The following is a 22311-nucleotide window of genomic DNA, read 5'->3' as shown; positions in this document are numbered from 1 at the left end:
CTTTTTTTCACATAACCATGGCATCCAGAAGCCTGAATCAGGATCCTGTTGTACTTGGCACCATAAACCCCCTGAATAATTGATTATTGCACAGCAGTTACATACATTTTCTACATCCTTGTAGGAGGTAATGAAATGTCTGACCTTTGAGAAAGAATATATTGTGTGATTGAAATTCTCCATCTGAGTGCTGTCTAAAAAAGTAAATCTGTTGATTGCTGAAAATTGAGCACAATGTCTCGTTTGCATGTCTCTGCTACTTTAGCCACAGCAGTGTGCACCAGCAGGTTTTTAAGGCCACATTTCTCCTACATGAAGTACAGAGTCCTGCCTACCTTTGTAACACCTGATGTCATACCCGAGTCCAACAAGCAATTGCTTTTTATTTACTCAGTGCTACACAGTGCCATGTTCCACCCACAGCTTTGGGAACTTTGCCTTTTCTCTTGCAGTCCTTATCAAGTACACAAAGCACACCAAGACATCCTGTAACTTCTGGATCGCGTTCAGCGTGCCCCTGCACAGGTCTACCTCCACATCCTGGAAAGCATGGTGTTCCCCAGCGAGCTTCGCAGCTGAGCTGGGGAGCAGCCTCGTGTGCTCTGCGGATAAACCATCTAGGGATTTTAAAAGAAGCTGCAGCTTTTTTGTATGGTGCTGAAAACAATCCCTTCTGCTTGTCGTGGCAAACAGCTTCAGGGAGAAAAGAAGACACAAACTGCCAGGTAGGACAACTTTTTAATTTCTTCTTTGAGAAGAAAAGTGTAAAAACTTGCATAAGAACCCAGATTTCACCTATTTTTTCCTGTGTATTTTTTTCCTTTTGCACACTGGATTATTCTGCATCTGTAAATGTTGGTTCTCGATGGGTCTTGTGTCTAAGTTTTCTTTATGTAGTGCCAGCTTTAGGGTGTCAGTGACACTCAAAGGTAGAGTGAGTTGGGACCACTGCAGTGAGGCTTTAGCAAAGGTCTCCAGTGTCAGTGGGAAAACACATATCCATTTTACTGGCTTTGGATCTAGGCCCCTCTTCTCTCCCTGTTTAAAATTTCTGAAGGGAAAGCCAGGCTTCTCCTCTGTGTGCTTAAATCTAAAGGTGCTCCGAGCTCTCCCTATCTTCATTACTGGCGACTGCATTTTAATTTAATAGTAAAGGCATGAAACATGGGAACGTCTTGCCTCCATCATAAAGGGTTTTGCATCATAACTGACCGTCTCTGGAGGAGATGGGCTCTAGCTCAAACTGGTAGATGGGCCAATTAATGAGTGTTGTTTTCTGGCCTGTTGTGTACTAAGTGATAAATGGTCTCACTGCCTTTAAAACTGGAGGGTGTGAGACTGGGATGGAGCATTTGCACCACTTGCTTAAGACCCTTATATAGAAATCACAACATCAGGTTTCACCTGGATATGCTTTTCTTGGCATAGTTATTTTTGTTTCATTAAACTAGTATGGGTCACATTGCAAAGAGGTGATGCCAAATCATGGATGCCCAAAGACCTTATGAAGGTGGAGAATTGACTAGGTGAAACAGGTCCAAAGTGCCTTCTCTACTACAGAGAAAAATAACCCCTCCCCCCCAAACCCTTGCTCATCTGACATAGAAAATCTTCCAATGTTACCCCATATCTGACACTAGCTTGACTGTCAACCCAGGAATAAGACACTCTAGCATGTATTGAAGGAGGATTTTTACCACAGAGCATTGGTCTTCTCTCTCTGCCCATGGAAACATGATTATTCAGGTATCCTCACGTAAGTCCCACAGAAGCCAGCAGGAGATTGCTTAGTGAGACCATGGGGGGAAGAAACCTATTTGTTTTAGCTAAAGTGAACTTGCTGCACTAACCTTAATGTATACCTCTGCAAATGACAAATCAGTTCAAAACCAGTATTGAAAGGAAAGGTTAAGGCTATATTATTGGCGATAGAAGCCCTCTCTTTATCTCTCAGTGTTAACTTGGTTGCAAACCATCAGAGGAAAGTAACACCGCAATTCACGTTACAGAAGTAACTGTTTACTTCCTTTCAAGCAAATGGCTTATTTTTCTTAGTGATAAAAACTCTCTGTGGATCTCTATTTAGTCAAATGTGTGACAGTGCACTTTAGCTTTGTTCTAGGTGTTAGCTTATTCATGACCTACACATCATTTAGCATTACTGACAGTCACTATTCCAGTCTTAAGCAAAAAAATAACTGGAAGGAAGGGAACAGTTAAGTAGGCGAATTTGCTGATATCAAAGTAAATCATCCTGTTTGCTGGCAGCATGAGTCTCTTCAAGTCAGCCTGGAAACCCGCTTCCAGCTTCACTGGGAATAGTTTATCACCATCGGACAAGACAGATCCCCAGGGTAAGGCCAGCCAGTTGGTTGTCTGTCTGCATTACAGGCACTACTCTGTGCTCGCTGGTGACCCACCTTCCATGCACTTGACCTGGCAGTGTTCAGTCCAGATAGCTGTCCAGTCCCTTACACTCCAGTCTAGGACCCATAAATGTTTGCAGGTGCTCAGCATTGGCTCCAGGAGGAGCAGGATTAGGTTCTTGCACACACGTAAACTGATGTAGAGGTGATGATGAAAAGCTGCCTGAGTCCCCAAGACTCATACGGCAGGAAAGCTCAAGGAGGTGAGTTCTGCTCTACTGTCTGTAGCTACATATATATTTAAATATATTTTTATATATTTAAAACTGATTTTCACATCTCAAAGGTTGACTTATGCGGTTTTGCTAGTGTGTCCAGTGCCGTACCCCAAGCAGGAGCATTGAGAGGAATGCAGGTAGATCACAGTCCGTTAAAGATTTTGCTTTTCCCCATTTGCTCCAGTGATGGACAGCTGTGTGAGATGCTTAGACTGAGGGCTGGGCAACACTATGGTAGATCCAAGGTCAAAGCTGGGTGCATGCCCTGTAGACAGGGCTGATAACTATGGTCCGTAGATAAACAAGACTCCTTTTCCCTGACTCACTCTAGGGGCCTGTGCAGCTCCCTGCCCACCTCCATAGGTTATTCAGTATTATTCTTTCATCCATTGATTCCTTCCTACTCCATTGTTCATGTGATCCTGAGTTTTCTGGGACTTGCAGCTACTGCGAGTTGCAATTTCAGCAGCAATCTGGATTACCTACTAGTCTAATATCAAGACCTTCACTTTCTTTCCCCTGCCCTTTGGTAAGAGCTGTTGCGTGCTATTTGTACTCTTGTTGTTGTTGGGAACGTTGCCAATGCTTTCCCCACCTGCTATTTCACTTCCTGGACAAACAAGCTTTAGTTTACTTTTCCATCTTAAATCTATAGCTTTGGCTTTACAACAGTACGAAATATATTGATACAGGTGTGAGGGGAGCGAGAACAATGCTTTGCTTTATTTATGTTTGGTTGCAACAGAGTGCTGTCTTGCATCCCAGTTAGGATTGCTTTCCCTTCTATTCTCTTCTAGACCCCTCCACCCGTTCTGTGGTATCCTTGTAGACTCTGGGAAGATGGTCTCTATCTCAGAGTGTTTCTTTCCAAGGGCTCCTGCTCTGCACCGGGGTGGGATGGCTGGAGTGGTAACTACCCTGCACATCTCCTGAAGGCTGCTCCCCCATAACAAAGCCAACCAAACTGATGTGTACCTCCTCCTGAGTTGCAGTAATTTGTAGGAACTGTCATGTGAGCATAAACTAAAATTTATGTTGATTTATGTTTATTTGTGGGGCTCTAAACCATGACTACTCCAATTAACATCCTCTTCAGCTGTATCTGCTGCAAGACCAACCAATGCCTCAGCTGCCTGTGTTAGACTTCCCAGGTACGTTACAGGAATCCCCAGGCTCCACTCATAGCAAACATAGGCATCTACCTGTAAGCACATTAAACTGACTGGTTTCCAGTGCTTTTCATTAACATTATACTCATCAAGCACTGAGTTCGTCTTTCAGTTTAAGTCTGACTCTAGGACTGTCTCACTTCATCACAGTATGCTCCTAAATTTTCTTTTTTTCACATGTGAATCCTTTTGCTTCTGCTGCCTGGCCCTCACAGCTCCTTAAGTGACTTCCTTCTTCCTTTCAGTCTTCTCTTTCAGTGCTGTAAGAGCCTCTGGGGAGGCCCCTTCTTGTTTCGTTAACAAACAGAAGACTAGAAACAAGAACCAAAAATAGACAAACCTGACCAAAATTGTAGGACACTTGCAAGATGAGCTGCAGACTGAAACCAGCTTCCAAGAAATCATTCATTCAAAAACTTTCCACCACACCAGGTATTGATTAAAGAAGCAATACACACTTTCATCTGTTTAAATTTCATGCCTCGCTGGTGTGGTTGCCTCATGTCACAAACATTTTCGGGAGTCTCAAGGTATAGACATGCTACCCACAAATTTACCACATGCCAGAGAGGTTTCCCAGCTACAGCTGGTCACCAGACACTACCAGACTCTGGCTGCTTGTCAGAGATCATCATTCTCTGGGCTGTCACCACAGTTTCCCTTCTGGTCAACCCTTGCAGCAAAGCTGTGCTGCAGGTGGGCTGGCCAGGCTAGCATGTGCTTTTCTTTATTTGGTTTACAAACAAAATTTCTTCTCAGCATTCTTCCTGGAGTAGTGTAAATATGCTTTTCCCAAATATGCTCCACAAACTTACTTGGGACGCTACCTTTGCCAAACCTCTTTGTGTTTTATGCTACTTTTTCTCCTATGGCCAAAATAGCAATCTGATTGTAGGAAAAAAATTATGTCTGTGCTTTTCTGAGCAGACACAACCTGTTCAGCAGATGCCGTCCAAAGAAACACTCAGACCTCTGTCTGAGCTGTTTACATCTCTGTACCACACTTGCCCCAAAGCTAATCCAGTCTTGCTTTTTCTAAGAGAAATTATGACTTTCATTTACTGACACAAGGCATTTATTCTGTTCTGATTATGCCATTGGTACAAAGGTCTTTAGAGATTACATGTGTTTTCTAGTACTTTGCTTCATTCCAAGGAACTTGACCAGAGACTAACTGTCCTTAGAAGACATTTATTCTTCACCCAAGCCCTGCAAATACTAGCTGTCAAACTAGCCTAAGCAGTCACATGGGCAGCTGTTCACATGGGGTACCAGTAGCCTAATGTGGAGCTGGGCGATAGGCAGAGCACTGCTGAGCTCTGCTTTTGAGATGTGCCACATCTTGGATGAGGCATGCTTCGTTGCGTGCCAAGATTCAAGGCTATAAGAAAGTTAAAAATGCAGATTTGGAAATAATGATACACAGCACAAAAAAGAAGCTAAAATAACAAAACACACCCAGAAGATTATGCTTAAGAGTATAGTTTCTCACTGGCTGCACTAAGCCTGATGTAGCTTCCACCTCTCTTTCTATTACTATAAGTTGGGCTGTCCTGTCATTATGTGAAGGTTATCTATCTCCCGGGGGGAGGAGGTACCAAAAAAAGATTGAACTTTTCTTTCTGTGCCACACTAAGCTAGAGAGCCATGGGTTTTGTGGGCTTTTTTACTTCGTTGTTAGGAAAACTCCTTTCTTTATTTCTCCTGACTAGGCATTTGGTGCCGCACAGTACTGCTGAAACCTTACTTAATTCCCTTTAGTCTCTCAGAGTCTTTGATTAAGTTTTCTGTTGTGTGCCTTCATTAGCACATTCCTAGCTTCAGGCTGTGTGTCATTGCCTTCTGGAGATACACCGGTAAAACCTTGATCACTCTCTAAGAAACAGCAAATGCTGTCTCTTCTTATGGGACCCACAACTAATTTTACCCTGCAAGCAGCACATGAAAACCACACATAGTATGACAAATTGTAATGCTGGGAATAGGGTGTTTAATTTAAATATCTGCCTCGCTTTCCATGTATCTCCTTGATTTTAAAGGGATCTTCTGTGATACTGCATCACAACCCAACAGGAGAAATGGCAACAATTAATCTTATCTGACCATGCTCCTTCACCACCAGGCAGAGGTTTCCTTCCTCTTCTCAGAGCTCACAGAACTTGAGTTATGACAGGTCAAGAGGTCACCCTGTCCCAGTGATCAGCACTAGAATAATATACTCCTGCATGCTCCTGTCCCCTTTTGGGATCATGCCCCTATGGAATGCTGGTGGTGCTGTACGTCCCTAAAGTGAACATCTGTTACTCACCTCTGAGCTCCCGCTGACCTCTCTGAAGTGGGCCATCTTATGACCATCTGGCCAGTAAAAGCTATAATAATATAATAAGGACCTAACGCAGAAAATAATACTACAAAATATACAAAAGATTATTGATACTAGGGAGAATTTCATGGAAGGCAGCAGGTTGCCTCCATATTTTTCCTGACAGGATAGATGTGATTGTAACCTGGAAAAGAGACAGTACAGATATACATGCACATGGTGTATTTAATTTGGAGTTATTGTTAAAGTGTTTATGAGCATAATGGATGTGACACGGTAGTTAAAGGAATCCTCTCAGAATGCCACTGAGTTTTTCATGTGAAGGATAATTGACTGTCAGAGCAATATATAATGCAAACCATGAGGGTCTTAAAGAAATAAATCCCAGATCTTTTGGGTAATGCTGTAGGGAATGCAGAAGTGATCTGCTCCCTGCAGATCCAAGGATCTCCCATCGTCTCCACGCTCACTTAGTGCAGAAAACTGTGGAAGTGGCCATGGGGGACAGGGCTGCATTGCCACAGTATGAAACAGCCTGTCTAGCATGGTGGACACTGCTCCTCAATGTTCCCTGTGATTACCATCTGGAAAACTGAAGGGCAGACCATTGCAGCCCTGTCCTCCTTGGCCTGCTGAGGTGTCCTACCACAACTCTTAGGCACTGGTTCTTGCTCTCCCATGGCAGTGGAGTTTACAGAGAGAGCACACGGGCAAAGCACAACCAGGACTAGAGCATCTCTGAGAGACTATAGGAGTTTAAACATTATACAGCCATTACACGGCCCTTCGGGTGATGTTACACTGTGCCAAAAATGCCATTTCTCTCATGAGTGCAGCCCATTTTTCCCATATGCAGAGCTCGTGGGAAGACTCCGTAAAAGGCCAAGGCTTTTTGTTGGCTCTGCATGGGTTGGATTTCCTCTGTGTGTTCAATCTTGGGGTCCCACTGAGGGGTATCCTAATTCCTCAGTGGTATGAGCTGGGGTGTTTGATGTATATCTGAGGAGTGTGCATGTGACAGTGTTTGAAGTGTCACCAGATACAGCATATGCATTTGTGGCAGCTACTGCCTTGCAAATAACAGCAGGAGGTCTTGTGTAATACCGGTGTTACAAAGGGCACTTCAGTCGGAGGCTCTAACAAGCTGGGCTGTTGCTTTGCCCTCAGCTATTGATTTTTCTATTCACGTAGGCATGATTAGCTTTTAACAAGCCCTCCCAAGCATCCCGCCTGAGATTCCACTTTGTTCACTGATGATGATTAGGAAATATGTGCTAAAAGCAGTGTGGACACATGTGGGGTTTGCTGCAGTGGCTGATTAATCCCTGTGCTTTCCCTGTGAAGTCAGACATGTGCAGTATCATAGGCAAATGAAGAGACACAGATTTATAGGCCAAGAACATAATCCTGAGAAAGGTAGATCTCCATCAGCTCCCACTAATTTCTGTCCCCATCACATCACCTGATTTCTCAGGGGATCACAGCAAACATTTCAGGCACCTGAGAGACTCCCCCCTTGCAACAGCACCTTTCCTACCAGAGCAATGAAATTTTTGGCCAGAAGGGAGTTTGTAAACACAAGATCCCAAATCTGGTGGGAACTGGACCTCAGAGACAAGATGATCTTGGGCCTCGTTCCCTGCAGAATTGAGCTCAGCTTTCTCTACCCTTCAATGTAATCTGAGCAGCCGAACCCAGCTGAAAACTCTTTGGCTGACAGGTTTTCAGCTCTGCTCCATCTCCTATGGGCTGCAAAGGGGACGACTGAGAGAGACTGTTTCTGTTTTAAAACATCAGGAGGTATCATATTTGCAGGTGTTAGTGCCAGGAAGATGACATCAACAGTCACCAGAGCAAGTTGCTGCTTTCTTTTTAAAGGCAAGAGGCTGTACCTTTGTGCATTTCTTAAGATTTTCCCCAGCTGATCATTGTTTGTTAAGGGCCTGCAATACTGGGGAAGGGGCTCTGATGGAGAAAGGGAATTTCTAGCCATGCACCCTTCCTTCCCTGCTGCAGGTAAGGGGCACTCCACCGAATCCTGATCAGTATGAGTCACATTATTCTGCACACACCCACTGAAACTATTTTCTGACCATTTCTATTTGGCATGTACCTTACAGCACTGTGTCAGCTCCCACCTGCTGAGTAACTGGTGAGGTATGGGAATATTTCTGTATGAACCTGCAGTGCTGAAGCTACTCACTTCAGTTCAGATCACATCCAGGGAGATGGATGCACATGGGTAGGAATCCAGAGCATCCCTTCAAATTGAGTTACTTTGGATTTCTACCAGTTTGTCAGTTCCTTGGAGAATCAGTTAAATGAATTTGGCTGAGTAGCTCCCAACAGGCAAGGACAGACCTAGAGCAACTGGTCACTTCATGACATTGCCTTCCTGTGTCCATTTCATTTTCTTCCCACAGTCTGGTCATGGTAATAGGAACATGTAGGATTTCTTTTTCCCTTCCTCCGCAGCGCCGTGGTGTGCTTTCTGCTGTCAGTTGTACAGTTTCGCCTGCCACATCCTCCACAGGGATCAAGGACACTGCCAGTATATTTTATCTTTCCACACCTGTAACAAGCATATTTTGGGACCTTTGGTCTTTCATTATTCACTTTATGATTGTGCGGGTGTTTCCTGGACTACGGCAATTTGCAAATTGGATGTTCCTCCTACACTATATTTTTTAAACAGCTCTCTGATATTCAAGGGATGGTCATCAATGTCACAATTTGTTCCTTTCAGTCCCGTATTTTTTATGCATCCTACACTGACTTTTGACAGCAAGAGGACGCAGAAAGTCTTTCACAGCAAGGGCAGTTGGGACAAGATGCCCATCTGACCCCTTGTAGCCACTGCTGGTGCTCATAATAACAGATGTGTCACTGGTCCCCAAAGTGAAGTATGCTTCTTATCCTTCACCTACACAAGGAGCTCCTCACTGGCCAGGACTAGTCAGGAAAGGGGAGAAAAGCTGGGATGAGGAAAGCATAGGCTGTGGGAGGAGACTTGGTCATCCAAGGCTGGCCTTTGGGGGTTTGTGAGGAAATCCTTCAGCACCATGTAGAAAGGCTTTTCTGGAGTTGTGACTCCCATGGTTAGTATGAGCAATGCACTTGTGTTGTTTTGGGAGCTGGAGATGAGGTTGTTTGGGTGGAAGTGATCCCCAAACATTGCACCAGTCTTGGGTGTGGGGGGAGCCCAGCTTGGCTCAATTGGCCGCAGCCGATTCTCTGCAGTGAGACATACCAGCCATGGTTGAGCAGGTCAAGCTTCAAACCTTGAAGTTTGGGAGTTGCAGGCTGCTGTTACAAGACAGTAAGGGAAAGCAAAGATCATCAGATCAATCATTTTGAACTATGTAGGATAGCTGGGAAAGCATCTAGGCCATAATTTTAAAAATAGCATTGACATGGGAAGGGCTCCTTGCAAGGACTGGCACTTAGTTTAAGTCTACACTGTGGGATGCTCTAGAGTATGTTTCTCTCCTGTTTCTCTCCTGTCCTCTAGTTATCCTCTCCAGTTACTTGGGGGCATATTAAGCCCTACTAGGTCACCAGACATGTTTGGGTCCTGTGTGCTCCAGAGAGGGTCCTCTGCTCTCTCAGCTTTGCTGTTTAGAGGGAGAGTGAATATGATCTGGAGTGTGGGCTGAGGGCATCCCTTAAACGGCAGTGTCAGTAAGTCTTCAGTTTTGCATCTTGATCATAGTTGAAATGCAGCACAAGCTGAATGACTGCAAGTCATTCTCCCAGATACCGTCCTAGGATAAGGTCTTTACGGCATTAATTTAAATCCATCCCACTCTAAGCTAGGCCTCTGTGACTAGTGGGCAGCTGGGAAAGTGGAGGATTCAAAGGTGAAGCACCATGGTTTGGAGGTAGCTCGTTTACTGGAAAGGCAACAGACTGAACTTCTTCTTCCCACAACCATGGGTCACAGTAAACTCACTGCTGCCTTGCTGCAGCTGGTCAGCTGAATCTCTGCCCACACCATACTGGCTGCAGTGGGAGCTCAGACACCCAGCATACATGTACACCCTTTATGCAGGCACTGAAATTTAGACAACTGACATTGCAGGCTGCAGCCCTCCCTGATGTGTTCGGAAATTTGCAAAGGAGGATGTGAATGGTGTGATTATTGGGAAGATGCTACCCAGGGACCAAAGTGTAAGGCAAGGACAAGAGACCTCAGAGCTGAGTTCATAACACTGAGTCATTCCTGCTCTTCTGAGTGCTTCCACATGTGCTGAGCTTCCCTACATGAGCAGGTTCACTAAAGTCCATGGGGAAAGCATAGCTGAGGGGAAAAGTCATTGCTAGTGTAGGTGAGGTGGATTTCAGTGCCAAGAAAAATCATTAGCAAAACAGCCTACCCAATTTTTAGCTATTTTAAAGTCTAAAGAAGCTCCAAGGCCAGCTTATTTTATGGTTGGGTCCATTCTCATGTCAAAGGAAGGAGATGAATCTAACTTTAGAAAGGAAAAAAGGACTGTGGCCAAGGTCAAAGTAGTAACAAGCAAGTATAAAGACAGCAGCAAAGAAAGTGGGAGTAGTGTGGGATGCATTGTCATTAGCTAAGATACTAAAATGGGGGGTGGGGGGAGCAGAAGAAAGTTCTAAGAAGGAAGAAGACTCCAGAATGAAGCAAGAACAAGAGGTTCTCCAAATATGTAGAAGGACCGCAATTAATCCAGATTCTTGTACATTTGGTTGCAGGAAAAAACGTGATACTTGTGGCTGTTGCTGTTGAGATGGGGTGTGGGTGGTGAGAACATGAGAAACGGCTAGTGCAGGGCCAATTCCTTCACAAGTTAGATCCTTTTCAGTTCAATATCATCTGAAAATAACCTGGCTCTTGAGGACACTAGTCCTACATGCCATGTCCCATGTTGGGTGTTTGTATGGATACTTCATGTTGGAACTAGGAAGCCAATTTAATGAAGGTTGTCTCTAACAGGTGTAGCTTGGAAGAATGACCCTGGAGTCTTCACAAAGGGGCATAGGCTCTTGTTCTTCCTTTGGAAATTGCTTATGCTGCTATAGGGTCCATTTCATTGCCACTCTGCACTTCAACCTTCATGACCATTGTAGTACTGCCATTGCAGCATCCAGGGGCCTCCACAGCTTTTCTTGTGACAGGACTTCAGAAAATTTCACCTTCTAGAAAATACTCTCTAGCAAACCTTCACTCTCATGTTACTATAATTAATCAGCTGATTAATGTGTTCAAGTGTTTGTGGGTAGGTCTGAAAAATATTCTAACAGTGTTCACATAAATCCTGTGGGAAAACACAGAAGATGAAGGAAAAAGCAGAGATAAATACATATAAAAGTCTTTTATGTTAAACTTTCTCTTGCTGTCTGCAATAAATTGGCATGATCCTGCAGGCATTACTGTCAACGCAACTTAGGGAAATAATATGGTGATCTTAGGATAACTGCAATTCACAGGTATAGGGAAGCAGGAGGTGCATTAAAGTTGTAGTTGGCCCAGTTTTAGTCTTGTAGTGTACCTGGTAGGCAAAATGCCAGGGGACCGGCATATAGGAGGGCGCTGTATTGTGAAGGGTCCCACAATTTGGAAAAAAATGTTAATGTTTGGTTCATCGAAGGTGGGAGAACAAGTGGGAAGGTCAGGAGGCTCATGAGAGTGCTGAGGGGTTTTGTTAGGGACAGTCCCCTCAACAGCGGCGAGGCCAGGCGGGTATCCAAGGGGACGTCATGCTCTCAGGGATGAGCAAGCCCTGATGTTTCGGCACTGAAGTGATCCTCCAGCTGGCTGGAGGAAGCTCTGTGGTTGAGTTATGCAATTGTGCTCTGTGAGGTTTTTTCTCTGCAGAGTTTTTGTTACTCACAACTATTGGAAAGTGGGTGAGGTGGAGCCTTGGAATCAGCTTGTAGGACAGTGTCTCTGGGTTTAAGGAGTACAGACCAACTCCAGCGTTACGGATGCAGAAAGAGGGGCTGCTGCTGGGAAATGGATCCCTTACCAAGTTCATCCTTTTTTAAAGCAATTTGATATGTTGGACTGTTTTACTCGCTTGGTTTCCTTTTGAAAGCTTCCGTGTCGGCAGGAGGTGGGTAAGGCGAGCAGCAGTTGCCTCTGGAACTAATTGGGGTGCCCCAAGCCTAGGTGCTCTGCTTTTCTGCTTTACTCTTTCGCAGCTTGTTGTGCTGAAGCATTTTATTTTTAAGAGAGCTACTACACTCTCCCTATCTACAGGAAACAGAATTAAAAAAAAAAAAAAGAAAAAAAAAAGGAAGAATTTGGCAAGGAGCCAAGCGCGGTTACTGAAGTAAGAAGTAGGGAACTTGGAGTAAGTTTAGTTACCAGGACATTGCATGGCAGAGCGGGTCCACAGTGGATTTTAAGGGGCTCGGAGACAAGCACGCGATGCCCATTTCACTGCGTAAAGAAGCTTTGCTTTCCTAGATGAATGTCCTGGCACTGTGACTACGAGCGAAGCTGTTGGTCTTGGGAGGGGATAAAGCTGTGTGTAAATGAGAAGAGAAGAGCGTACTGTATTTGTTGCTGTGACTTTTACAAGCCTTCAAGGGTAAGATGTAATGCTTTCCTTCCGCTTGTTTGTTTTCTCTCTCAGTTTTTGGGGGCAGAAAACTTGCATTTTTTTCAGACCCGAGAGGTTTGCAAAGCTTAATCAAAGTGCTTGGGGTTGAGCTTTTTCTGCGAGTGAGCTGATAGACTTCTGGGTGGAGTGAGCTGAGCTGTGTATGATTTCAAGCAGCACCAGCTGCCTTGGGGAAGCTGCTATTGTTTGCATTGTTTCGGAGGGAGCAGACTGCAGCCTGCATTTCTGTTTGGGAACTCGCTCTGCCTCTGCTGTTGATCAGTAACTTGAGCATTGCAACTAACTTACCCAAAGGAGCTGAATGCAAATTTTTGACTGCCATTCTGGTGTCAGTTTAAAGAGTGTTTTAATGAAGGCAGATGGGGGATATTGGATCATTACTTCAAAACGTGGCATATAACAGACTGAGTCTGTTTCCCAGCAATTATAGCTAATTGCATTGGCACATTTGAGTGTAGGGGGTAGGAGCACACAGTTTCATGGGTTTCTGTATGTATAGCTTGGAACAGCACCAAAAAATAGCTGGAGGGCTAGCTCGCCTCATTCAGGATACCTCTTCAGGTATTCGAAAAGCTGGGGAGGTTTCAGAGTTACTTTCAAACTCTTTGCACTGAGCTAGTAGGTTTAAACCAACGTCACCGCTCCTTTTGTAAACCCTGACGCCAAAAGTGACAATTTATAGCTTCTTAAACTTATTCCAGGCTGAATTCAGGCAAATCTGATTTCAGCCCTGTAAAAGTGTTATTCTGGGATTAAAAACGTTTCGGTTATCTATCCTGTGGCTCACTTTCTGTTTCCCACTTGCAAAGCAGGGAGTGGTACAACACATGTTACTCCCTGGTTTGCTCTTGACGTGTTCAAACACAAGAGGATGTAAGAAGGAGTGGAGAAATACAAACACTAATGTATTTCAATGTTAAAAGATGATTAGTACTAATTATTTCTAATGGCTGAAATTTTTCTGTTTGCTTTCGATAGGGGAAAGCAAATCCGTCGTTCTCTTTGGAACCAAAAATTGAGCAATTTGACTGAAATAGTTAATACACCAGAAGTTTAAAGGGGGTCCTTTGCAAACATGTCTTTGCGTGGCACATCATTACAAGGTCAGTCCATGCCAGGGGTGACAGGCCTTTACATTGCTCTTGCCAGAGCATTAGCAAACATTGCATCAACTGTGATGTCCTTCTCTGCGATACCTGGGAGTGAAGTGAGTCTCCTGCTTCAGTGCCTGATACGTGCACCCCCTTAGCAGGTGTGCAACTAAGGCATGGAGAAAACAGGGAGTTTGAGGACCTAATGTATTTTAAACCCTTAATATTCTCCCAGTTGTGGCTCCAAAACCAGTTTAAAGTGATATGTGTTCAAAATTCAGGGACTTAGATTTGTTTCATCTCATGGTCTTTAACAGCATTACTCCACCAAGAGCACTAGGCAGCACAGGCAGTCTTGAACTTTGTCTGTCACAATGCCTGGTTCTTGGGATCTATTTTCTCATATACTGAGCTATTAGTTGGATATTTAGTACTTAAGCCTGGGGGAAAAAAAAGTTCTTCTAAGACCTGTGGGTATTTGTGATTATTACATCAGCTGAACAAAGATGAAAAAAAATTTAACCTATAAATCTTGCTCATGTGCAAAAACTGACCTGACATGGAAAGCTGGTGAGTGGAGGCATGGTATGCTTTCTGAATTTTTACCTGGACAGGGCTATTTAAACTTTTTTAGTGTGCATACATACCACACTATATTTGGTGGCAAAACAGACTGGACAAATCTTGTTCTCCTGTCTAATTCTCCTGGACTCTGGGTGCTTGCTTCTAGTATTTATTACAGCACAATTTGCTGCCCCCCTCAGATCTGCTACAACCACTGCTTGGGAAGGAATTTTGGTCCGTACTGAACTACACCCCATGATCTGGATTAAAATAACCCTTCCAAAAAATGATTGTATTTAACATGGAGTGTTTCACAGAGCCTGGGAACAAGGTGATGGGAGCAGAAGCATCAAGTATTTTCTAATTCTCATTTATCATTGAATCTGATGTATCATGTGGCTACATCCAAAGAAACGGGGCCAAGAAACTAGCCACGTTTTCCACCTGCAACATCTGCTCTCTGTTGTTCTGAATTGTGCCATGTCTTTTCTGATTTTGCTACTCACCACTGCGGTGGTGGGAAGCGCCTCCCTACACCTCCAGTTTGCAGTTAGCGAACCATGGGTTTGGATTGGGCTGTAGTCTTTGCAAGTTCCACATGCTGTAGCTCATTGCAACCTGCCCCTCATGCAGGAGGAGCTTTGCAGTTGTGCTCTCAAGCCAAATCTGGCTCTTATCTCTCTTAGATAAGGCTGAGCTTGGTTTGTGAGAAAGCATCCCTTCCCTATTCCAGACCCATCAATGTAGCTTCTTGCTGTGGATATTAAAGGGCTCAGAGCCCATGATTAAACTGTCAGTAGCCATAAAGCAGGTGGATTGTCTTTGCAGAAGTGTAAGCCATAGCTAGATGGTTTGTAGAGGACTGTAGGTACAAAAGCCTTCTATAGTGAGAAGGCATAATTCATTTGTAGCTTATACCCCCAAATCCCCATAAATGAGGAACTGGGAATTTAAGCTTTAAATAATTTTTGCTATAGGCTTTGGAAACATGGGGAAGTAACGTGTGTCCTGCTAAGCAGAGGAGTTGGACCTGCATGGTTACTCAAATACTGTGAGCCCTCGTTGATTACTGAACAGTGCAGGGTACCTGGAGTAAACAGAAATGAGAAAAAAAAACCAATAAAATAATCAAGTGGAAAATGGAACAACAAAAAAAGTCCAGAAAGGCTGACACAGACTGTGGAAGGCAACTCGAGGAGATTGAAGGGGTGCTTCATTTTGCCTCTGAAAATAGCTGGTGCCAGGGAAAACGAAGGCAAACAGGAAATTGCCTTTTTTCTGACTATAGAAAGTTTTTGTGTGTTTTATGGGGTTTTAGTTAATTCAGGAATAGGAGGCTGTGAAAGTGTCTTACCAAAATTTGAGAAGTACTTTATGCCACATGAAAATGAAACATGAGAGACGTCATTTTTTTCCCAGAAAGTGCAAAGGGAAATTAAAACTGTAGCAGTGTATGTGAGTGATATGAGGCTGAAGACCCATTGTTGCAATTTAGAAAGAGAAACTGAATCTCACATTTAAAAAATAGAGGGATAAGTAAAGAAAACTGAACAGGGACATGAATTTTGATTACAAGTGGAATCTGGGAAAAAAGAAATACCCCGAGGGAGATGATTGTTGATAGATACAGGTGCAAAGATCTCGGACCCTGCAGGTAGAATTGGAAGTCCAAAATACCCCAAGAAAAAGACCTGGGACTGAAAGGCAGGCAGAGCTAAGGTCAGCCAAGAGACCACATGTGGCTGTAGAAGTTGTGATAGCTAACACAAACAGGAGCAGTACCTGGAGCACCACTGAAAGGGACACCTCCAACATCATTTGCTTAGGTTGGTTTTCACACTTGCAGCCAATGGTCAATGAACTATCAGACTGCAAACAGACACCTGAAAGTGTGAAGGTGTACTGGCACAAACTGGGCCATGGGCAGGCAGGCACACACAGAAGCTATAGCCAGCATGAGAGTGGCTTGCTAGGTAAAGGAGTATGAGGATTAGATGTGTGAGTCAATAACAAAGCAGCAAAGGAAGGTATTTGCAATATTATGAAAATAAAGGGTATACCTCAGTGCAATAGGGGTGTGTCAAGCCCTTAATGCTACTGTGTGTGTGTGCCCATTGAATACTGACACATTCTCAAATGACATTGTGGTTTGGGCAAGCCAGGAACTGAGTTTTGCATAAAGGATCAGGTCAGCTTAGGAAGGATTTGTAACTCTTGGGCTTTAACAAGGTAAACACCTATGATAAATCTGTGTGATGGAAATGATGTACCGGAGAGGTAATTGGTACAAATGGATATGGCAAAGTTATCACCCACACCTGCCCTAAAAGACAAGGTTTTGTGGGAATGTCTGAGCCTGTAAGGATGTTTGTGCTTGCCATGACGGTAACTTAAATTTACTACTGAGTGAAGATGTTCAAAGAATACAATCCTAATCAAATGCACTGAGAAGTTGAAGGAGTTAAACATGCCCTCCATGCCAAAATAGTGTACTGTTGCAGTTCTGTTGTCATACTGTGGTCACGCCAGAAACCAGTGATTAAAGAATCACAGTAATTAACAAAAGCCATGTGTCAGAGCTGAAGGAAGTTTCAGGGTTTTGTTTGTGAGACGTGGATTTTAACTCCATTTTGTTTCATGTTACTACTTCTGAAAGAAGGCTTATAAGCACTGTCTCGTCTCTGCTCACCCACAAATATAAACATCCTTTTTTGTCCCTCTGTTGAAATTATATGCCTTGTCAATTGAGTGCACAGCTGGGAGAGGTTTGGTAGTTGTAGGTAGTCTTTCTAAAACATTTGGCGAGTACAGCAAAATCCAGAATTCAGCAGTATAACCATATGATGATTACAACTAGCCAACATTTTGCACCCTTGTGCTGCCAGCGGACAGTGATTGTCAGATCTGTGGCTTCTGGTGCTGTAGGAAATATCTGAGGTGTTTACCTCCAGGTGTATGGGTAGCACGTCTTGCTACTCCCACCATCTTATGGGCACCTCTCTGTCCTAGTTCAGGAGGGTTTTATAAGATGTAATAGTAATTCTAAAACATGGAAGAAATACATTGAAAATTATAGATCAGTTAGGGATGGAAAGCAAGGTTTGTCAGTAGGGCTGAGAAAGCTTTAGGTTGTGACACTGAGTATTGTAACTTTAAGTGGTTTAGCTCCATGGACAGAGGAAATTTTAGGGAGAGGTGTTGCTCAAGCATTTGTTCTGGTAAGCAGAAATAGTTGGATCTACACGAGTGAATAGAAGAAGGATCTCTTTCAAGCACAGTGGGCACAGAGGGGTTCCCGAATGCCACGGCGAGTGGCAGGGAGCACCATGCCAGGGCTGCTCTGTGCTCAGGGTGTACAGCATTTAGCTGGCTGGCTGGAGCTTACCTGCTACTGTTTGCCTTATCTCAGGCTCATTCAATTGCAGCTGCTAAATATAGCTCTGCTTTAACATCTGGAATAGAGATCTGTGCAGAAATGTTCAACCTATGCAATAATTGTAGAGTTTTCCTTAAAGTTTACCTTTGTTTTCTGAAAAGATGTGAAGCTGAGCTTGCACTGGGCACAGTCCAGTGATGATGTGTCAGGATTGCATTTGGACAGTGGCATAGGCTGTATTCACATTTGCATGTTTCCAAAATATGATACATTATTGGCTGTACTTGTCTCCTTAGTCACCCTTGCTCTGCACAGATAGCATAGGTCAAAGTGCAAAAACTTCATTCTGACACCTAGAAAACTTGTTCTAGATAAATCACAATTCCCTCAAATGTCTCAGCTTGGTTCCACTGGCCAGTTAAGCAACTGATACAGAGTTCCTGTTGGTTCAGGCTCCTGGTCAGCCAGGCATGCCAGGCAGTGCTGGCTTTTCCCATACTCGGAGATCTTTGCAGGCTGTCAGTGCCAACATCACCATTAAGTCCTTTAAACAAACTGTCCAATGCTTTGAACACCAGAAGTTTCGTTACTGACAGGTTTTGACATGATTTTGTTCAATGCTCAATTCCTCTGTGTATCAGGATATATTCAGCGCCTTAAATGCATTTCTGGTGCCTGGATTTTGGCTTCTGGGCCAGGAAGTTTGCAGCCAGCAGGGGAGAAGTTTTACTCAGAGCCATACAGGCTAGTCCACCCCAAACACGGAGGGCGACCAGCAGATGGACAATAGTGTGAGCCAGCACACGTTGAGCACAGGCAGATGTACAGGAAACCAGTGTTTCCTGCTGCTTCCTCCTCTTCAGGGAGGCTGGTCTTGCTCTGGGTAGTCACACAGTTCCTCTGTACCTTAAGCACAAGTCCTGTGCATGTATTTTTCCTTTTCATATAGGGCCAAAGTAGTAGGAATGTCCTTCTCAGTCTCTCCTCCACCAGCCCCTTCTTTGCACCATGTCAGGAGATGAACAGATCAAAATGTCCAAGGTAAGGTAGCCCACACCGATGCAGTGCAACTTGTAAACCTGAGATGGTTTTGCATTTTAAAATACTCTATGTGATAAACTGTAGCTGTTGGCCATGGGGCTTAGGAGTTGTGTTCTCCCATTCTATAGGCACAGAATTACATGTATGTGCTGCATCATGTCATGCTGCAGGACAAGAAACCCCCATTGTGAATTACCTTCTCTTTTCTCTTGCAGAAGTTCCATGGAGTTGGACTAAAATAAAGTTTTGGGATGTCTCTATTTGGATTAAAATTTGGAAGGAAGAAATTGAAAGGTGAGTGCGGTCTGGTAATGCCATTGTCACGGGTGACAAACTAAGGAATGTAAATACAGCACATGTGCGAGCTCTTGAGACTGTGTTTGGGAGCATGTCTTACACCTGCAGAGCAGACAGGGGAAGACACACTTTCTTTATTTTTCCTGCATTTCATACTACCTTGGAGGAGTGCTGTAGACTGTGTGCCAGTGAACGAGGGGACATCTGCAACAGAACAGGCTGCAAAGTTTGTGCCCTGTCATGGCACATGACTGGCTTGGGGACGTTGAGTTTTGGTGGTTTTTTTCTACAAGGATCTTTTGGGGGAGTGGGTGGATGAGCAACGCACAGTGCCCTCTCTCAAGCAGTTTATAAAAAAGGCTAGAAGTGAGTTAGTGTGAAGGTCTGATACGGTCTTTTGACGATGGAATGTGTTGATGGCAATGGCCTGGATATTCCCTTCAATGAGAGGAAGGAAGAAGAGCAAAGTACAGAGATGCACCCTGAGAGCACCCCAAAAGCTGCTGAGGGGAACACTAACTCTGGAGGAGAAACCAGAGGCTACATAATTCCCTCCCTGTGAGCTCCATGTGGCACCCAAACAAATGGGTGTGGAGATAGGGAGCAGCCATCCTCTGCAGCACAATCCTTACTGGACTTTGCAGCAGAAATCCCAGAAGAGATGAATGCTTGGAAGAAGTCCAGCAGGAGGGCTACTAGCATATCTTTAAAGCGGGCCAGCTTCCTACAGCCTCTTAGGGTGCATCTTCATTAGGCTTTGCAGCTGGAGCCACTGAACTGAGGCTCGTGTTTTATCACTTCACCTCCAGGCCCAGGGTGTGATCTCTGGTCAGGGATCCAGGTCCACAGGCACTGTGAAGAGGGAAAGCCTCTAGCCTTTCTTTTCCAGTGTGTTCCTCCCTGTATTTGATGAACACAGAGATTGGTGCCCTACTCGTATTTTGACATGAAATTATTTTTTTCCCAACCTCACTGAGCTTAGAACACTTGAACAGCTTTTTCCCCAGGGTTTATTTTTACAATTGTGCTCCTGTTTCCCCTTCCTGGCACAGGGCAGACCACGAGCCCTGGTGTTAAGGCGAGGGCATCCGTTTGTTGCTGTGATGGTCCCAGGAGAGGAGGTTGTGATTGCTTCCAGGGAAGGATCTTTGCCAGCCTGAGGTCTCTTTCTCCATCTTGGCTTTGGAGATGAGGGAGCACAGGCTTGTCTGTGAGCCACCATCCACCCAGGGCATCCCCACTGGTAAAGCAGTAGCTGCTCTGATTCTCAAAAGATTATGTTGCTATATTAGGAAAATTTTGTGTTTTGCCTGGCCCTCTGTCTGGGTTTTAGGAGAGAAGTGTTCAGTACACCCCCCCCTTCAACCAAGTGGCTAAGAAACTCAGATCTTCCTAGATAGAAAAACCACACTTTATAGGGAAAAATCATTTATTTACATATTTTATGCACTTTTGATCACCAGTTCAAAACCCAATGAATTTAAACTGGAGGAAGTTCAGAGAAGGATAAGGGAAGCTAGGGTGATCAGGGAATGAGGAGCTTCCATACAGGAAGCTAAATGAGCATTTTTTCCTCCCCTTTTATTTTTAATTCTTTTGCCTTGCAGCCCAAAAGCTGAAAGGACTATGATTGCTCCTTGCAAACGCTTCACTGGGGTAAATGCCAGTGTTGAAGTGCTATTTTAATCCAACAGTTTATGAGCCTTTGTATTTGGAGAAGTCCGTAAGACTGTGCTGCCTGAAAGCAGGCAAGGCTCTTCCACGGGGAACATCCCCTGCACTTATCTTGGAGAGACAGTATTGCTCATGGAAAGACCAAATTTCTGTTCCAAAACCAAAGCTGGATGACAGTTAACCTTACCGAAGAACCATGCCTATGGTGTGACTTTCATGGGAAGGAATGGATTACCTCAGGAGTCAGCTGCTGGAACCGGGATCAGGATTACTCCCATGAGAACCAGTAATACTTTGTTTTTTCTCCCCAGCAAGACATGGCTGTTTCCACATAAGCTGAGATGCACACAAAATTAGGAGAGTTTTTTCAGGGAAGATACAGTTTAACAAGACAGATTACATGGTCTAAATTTCTTGGAGATAAGAGTCAGGTTTTTTATAGTTTTATGTTCTTTATACAAGGAATCAGGGATGTAACTAAAACTCATCTTCACAGACCAGTAACATGTAGTGTCATGTCAGATGCGCAAAGGCTGTTGGAGGAAACCAGTTCCTAGATGACCAAACCTTAGTGAAGCTCTTCAAGCTGAACTGGGGAACTACACCTCTTAGATAAGCAGCAGTAGTGTTTCTGTGGAAAAGATGCCCAAGATCTTTTACACTGAGGTTTAACCTACAATGAACATTGACGAAACAGAAAGGAATAGGGACACTTTCGGTTCATGGAGTGTGTGGAAAGAAATAAGGACCATGCCTTGGTGATGGCTGATAAATGTGAAATATCTCTTCTCACTGGCTTGATCCCACGGCGGCTTAACTTGGCACTGGAGCTTCATACCTCGAGAATGGGGATGGTCAAGTACTATCTATGAAACTGTTGTGGTTTAACCCCAGCCAGCAACTAAGCACCACGCAGCCGCTCGCTCACTTCCCTCCCACCCAGTGGGGTGGGGGAGAGAATCAGGGGAAAAAAAGTAAAACTTGTGGGTTGAGATAAACACAGTTTAATAGCACAGAAAGGAATAAAATAATAATGATGATAATAATAATAAAATGACAATAATAATACTAATAAGAGAATTAGAATATACAAAACAAGTGATGCACAATGCAATTGCTCACCACTCGCCCACTGATGGCCAGTTAGTTCCCGAGCAGCAGTCCCCAGCCAGCTTTCCCCCCAGTTGATGTACTCGGCATGACATCACATGGTATGGAATACCCCTTTGGCCAGTTTGGGTCAGCTGCCCTGGCTGTGTCCCCTCCCAACTTCTTGTGCTCCTCCAGCCTTCTTGCTGACTGGGCATGAGAAACTGAAAAATCCTTGACTTACTAGAAACACTACTTAGCAACAACTGAAAACATCAGTGTGTTATCAACATTATTCTCATACTAAATCAAAAACATAACACTATACCAGCTACTAGAAAGAAAATTAACTCTATTCCAGTCAAAACCAGGACAGAAACAAACTGAAATAGGGAACAGGGGGAACTCATCTACACAAATAACCTTATCCTAAGGTGTGTGCTTCCAGTT

The 22311-nt window shown here is 44.1% G+C and overlaps 1 protein-coding gene across 6 annotated transcripts in view; it reads left to right on the top strand.

The window, feature by feature from the left end:
- Window positions 1-485: 485 nt before the first annotated feature.
- Window positions 486-22311, top strand: part of LOC115337248 (phospholipid-transporting ATPase ID-like) — an 88140-nt gene continuing 66314 nt past the window's right edge. For 2 of the 6 annotated variants that reach the window (XM_030005376.2, XM_041120973.1), the window contains exons 1-2: window positions 12242-12696; window positions 19017-19095. In XM_030005376.2, coding sequence (XP_029861236.1) covers window positions 19053-19095 — 43 coding nt within the window. In that variant the 5' untranslated portion in view covers window positions 12242-12696; window positions 19017-19052. Of the gene's footprint in view, window positions 726-11997; window positions 12217-12241; window positions 12697-13707; window positions 13833-18780; window positions 18802-19016; window positions 19096-22311 lie in introns of those variants that run through there. The other 4 variants (XM_030005377.2, XM_030005378.2, XM_030005379.2 and 1 more) reach the window with 4 other exon arrangements.

This window comes from Aquila chrysaetos, chromosome Z, assembly GCF_900496995.4.
Source record: "Aquila chrysaetos chrysaetos chromosome Z, bAquChr1.4, whole genome shotgun sequence".
NCBI classification, from domain to species: domain Eukaryota; kingdom Metazoa; phylum Chordata; class Aves; order Accipitriformes; family Accipitridae; genus Aquila; species Aquila chrysaetos.
The sequence above is the reverse complement of the archived record's forward strand: the minus strand, read 5'-3'. Positions and strand labels throughout refer to the sequence as shown.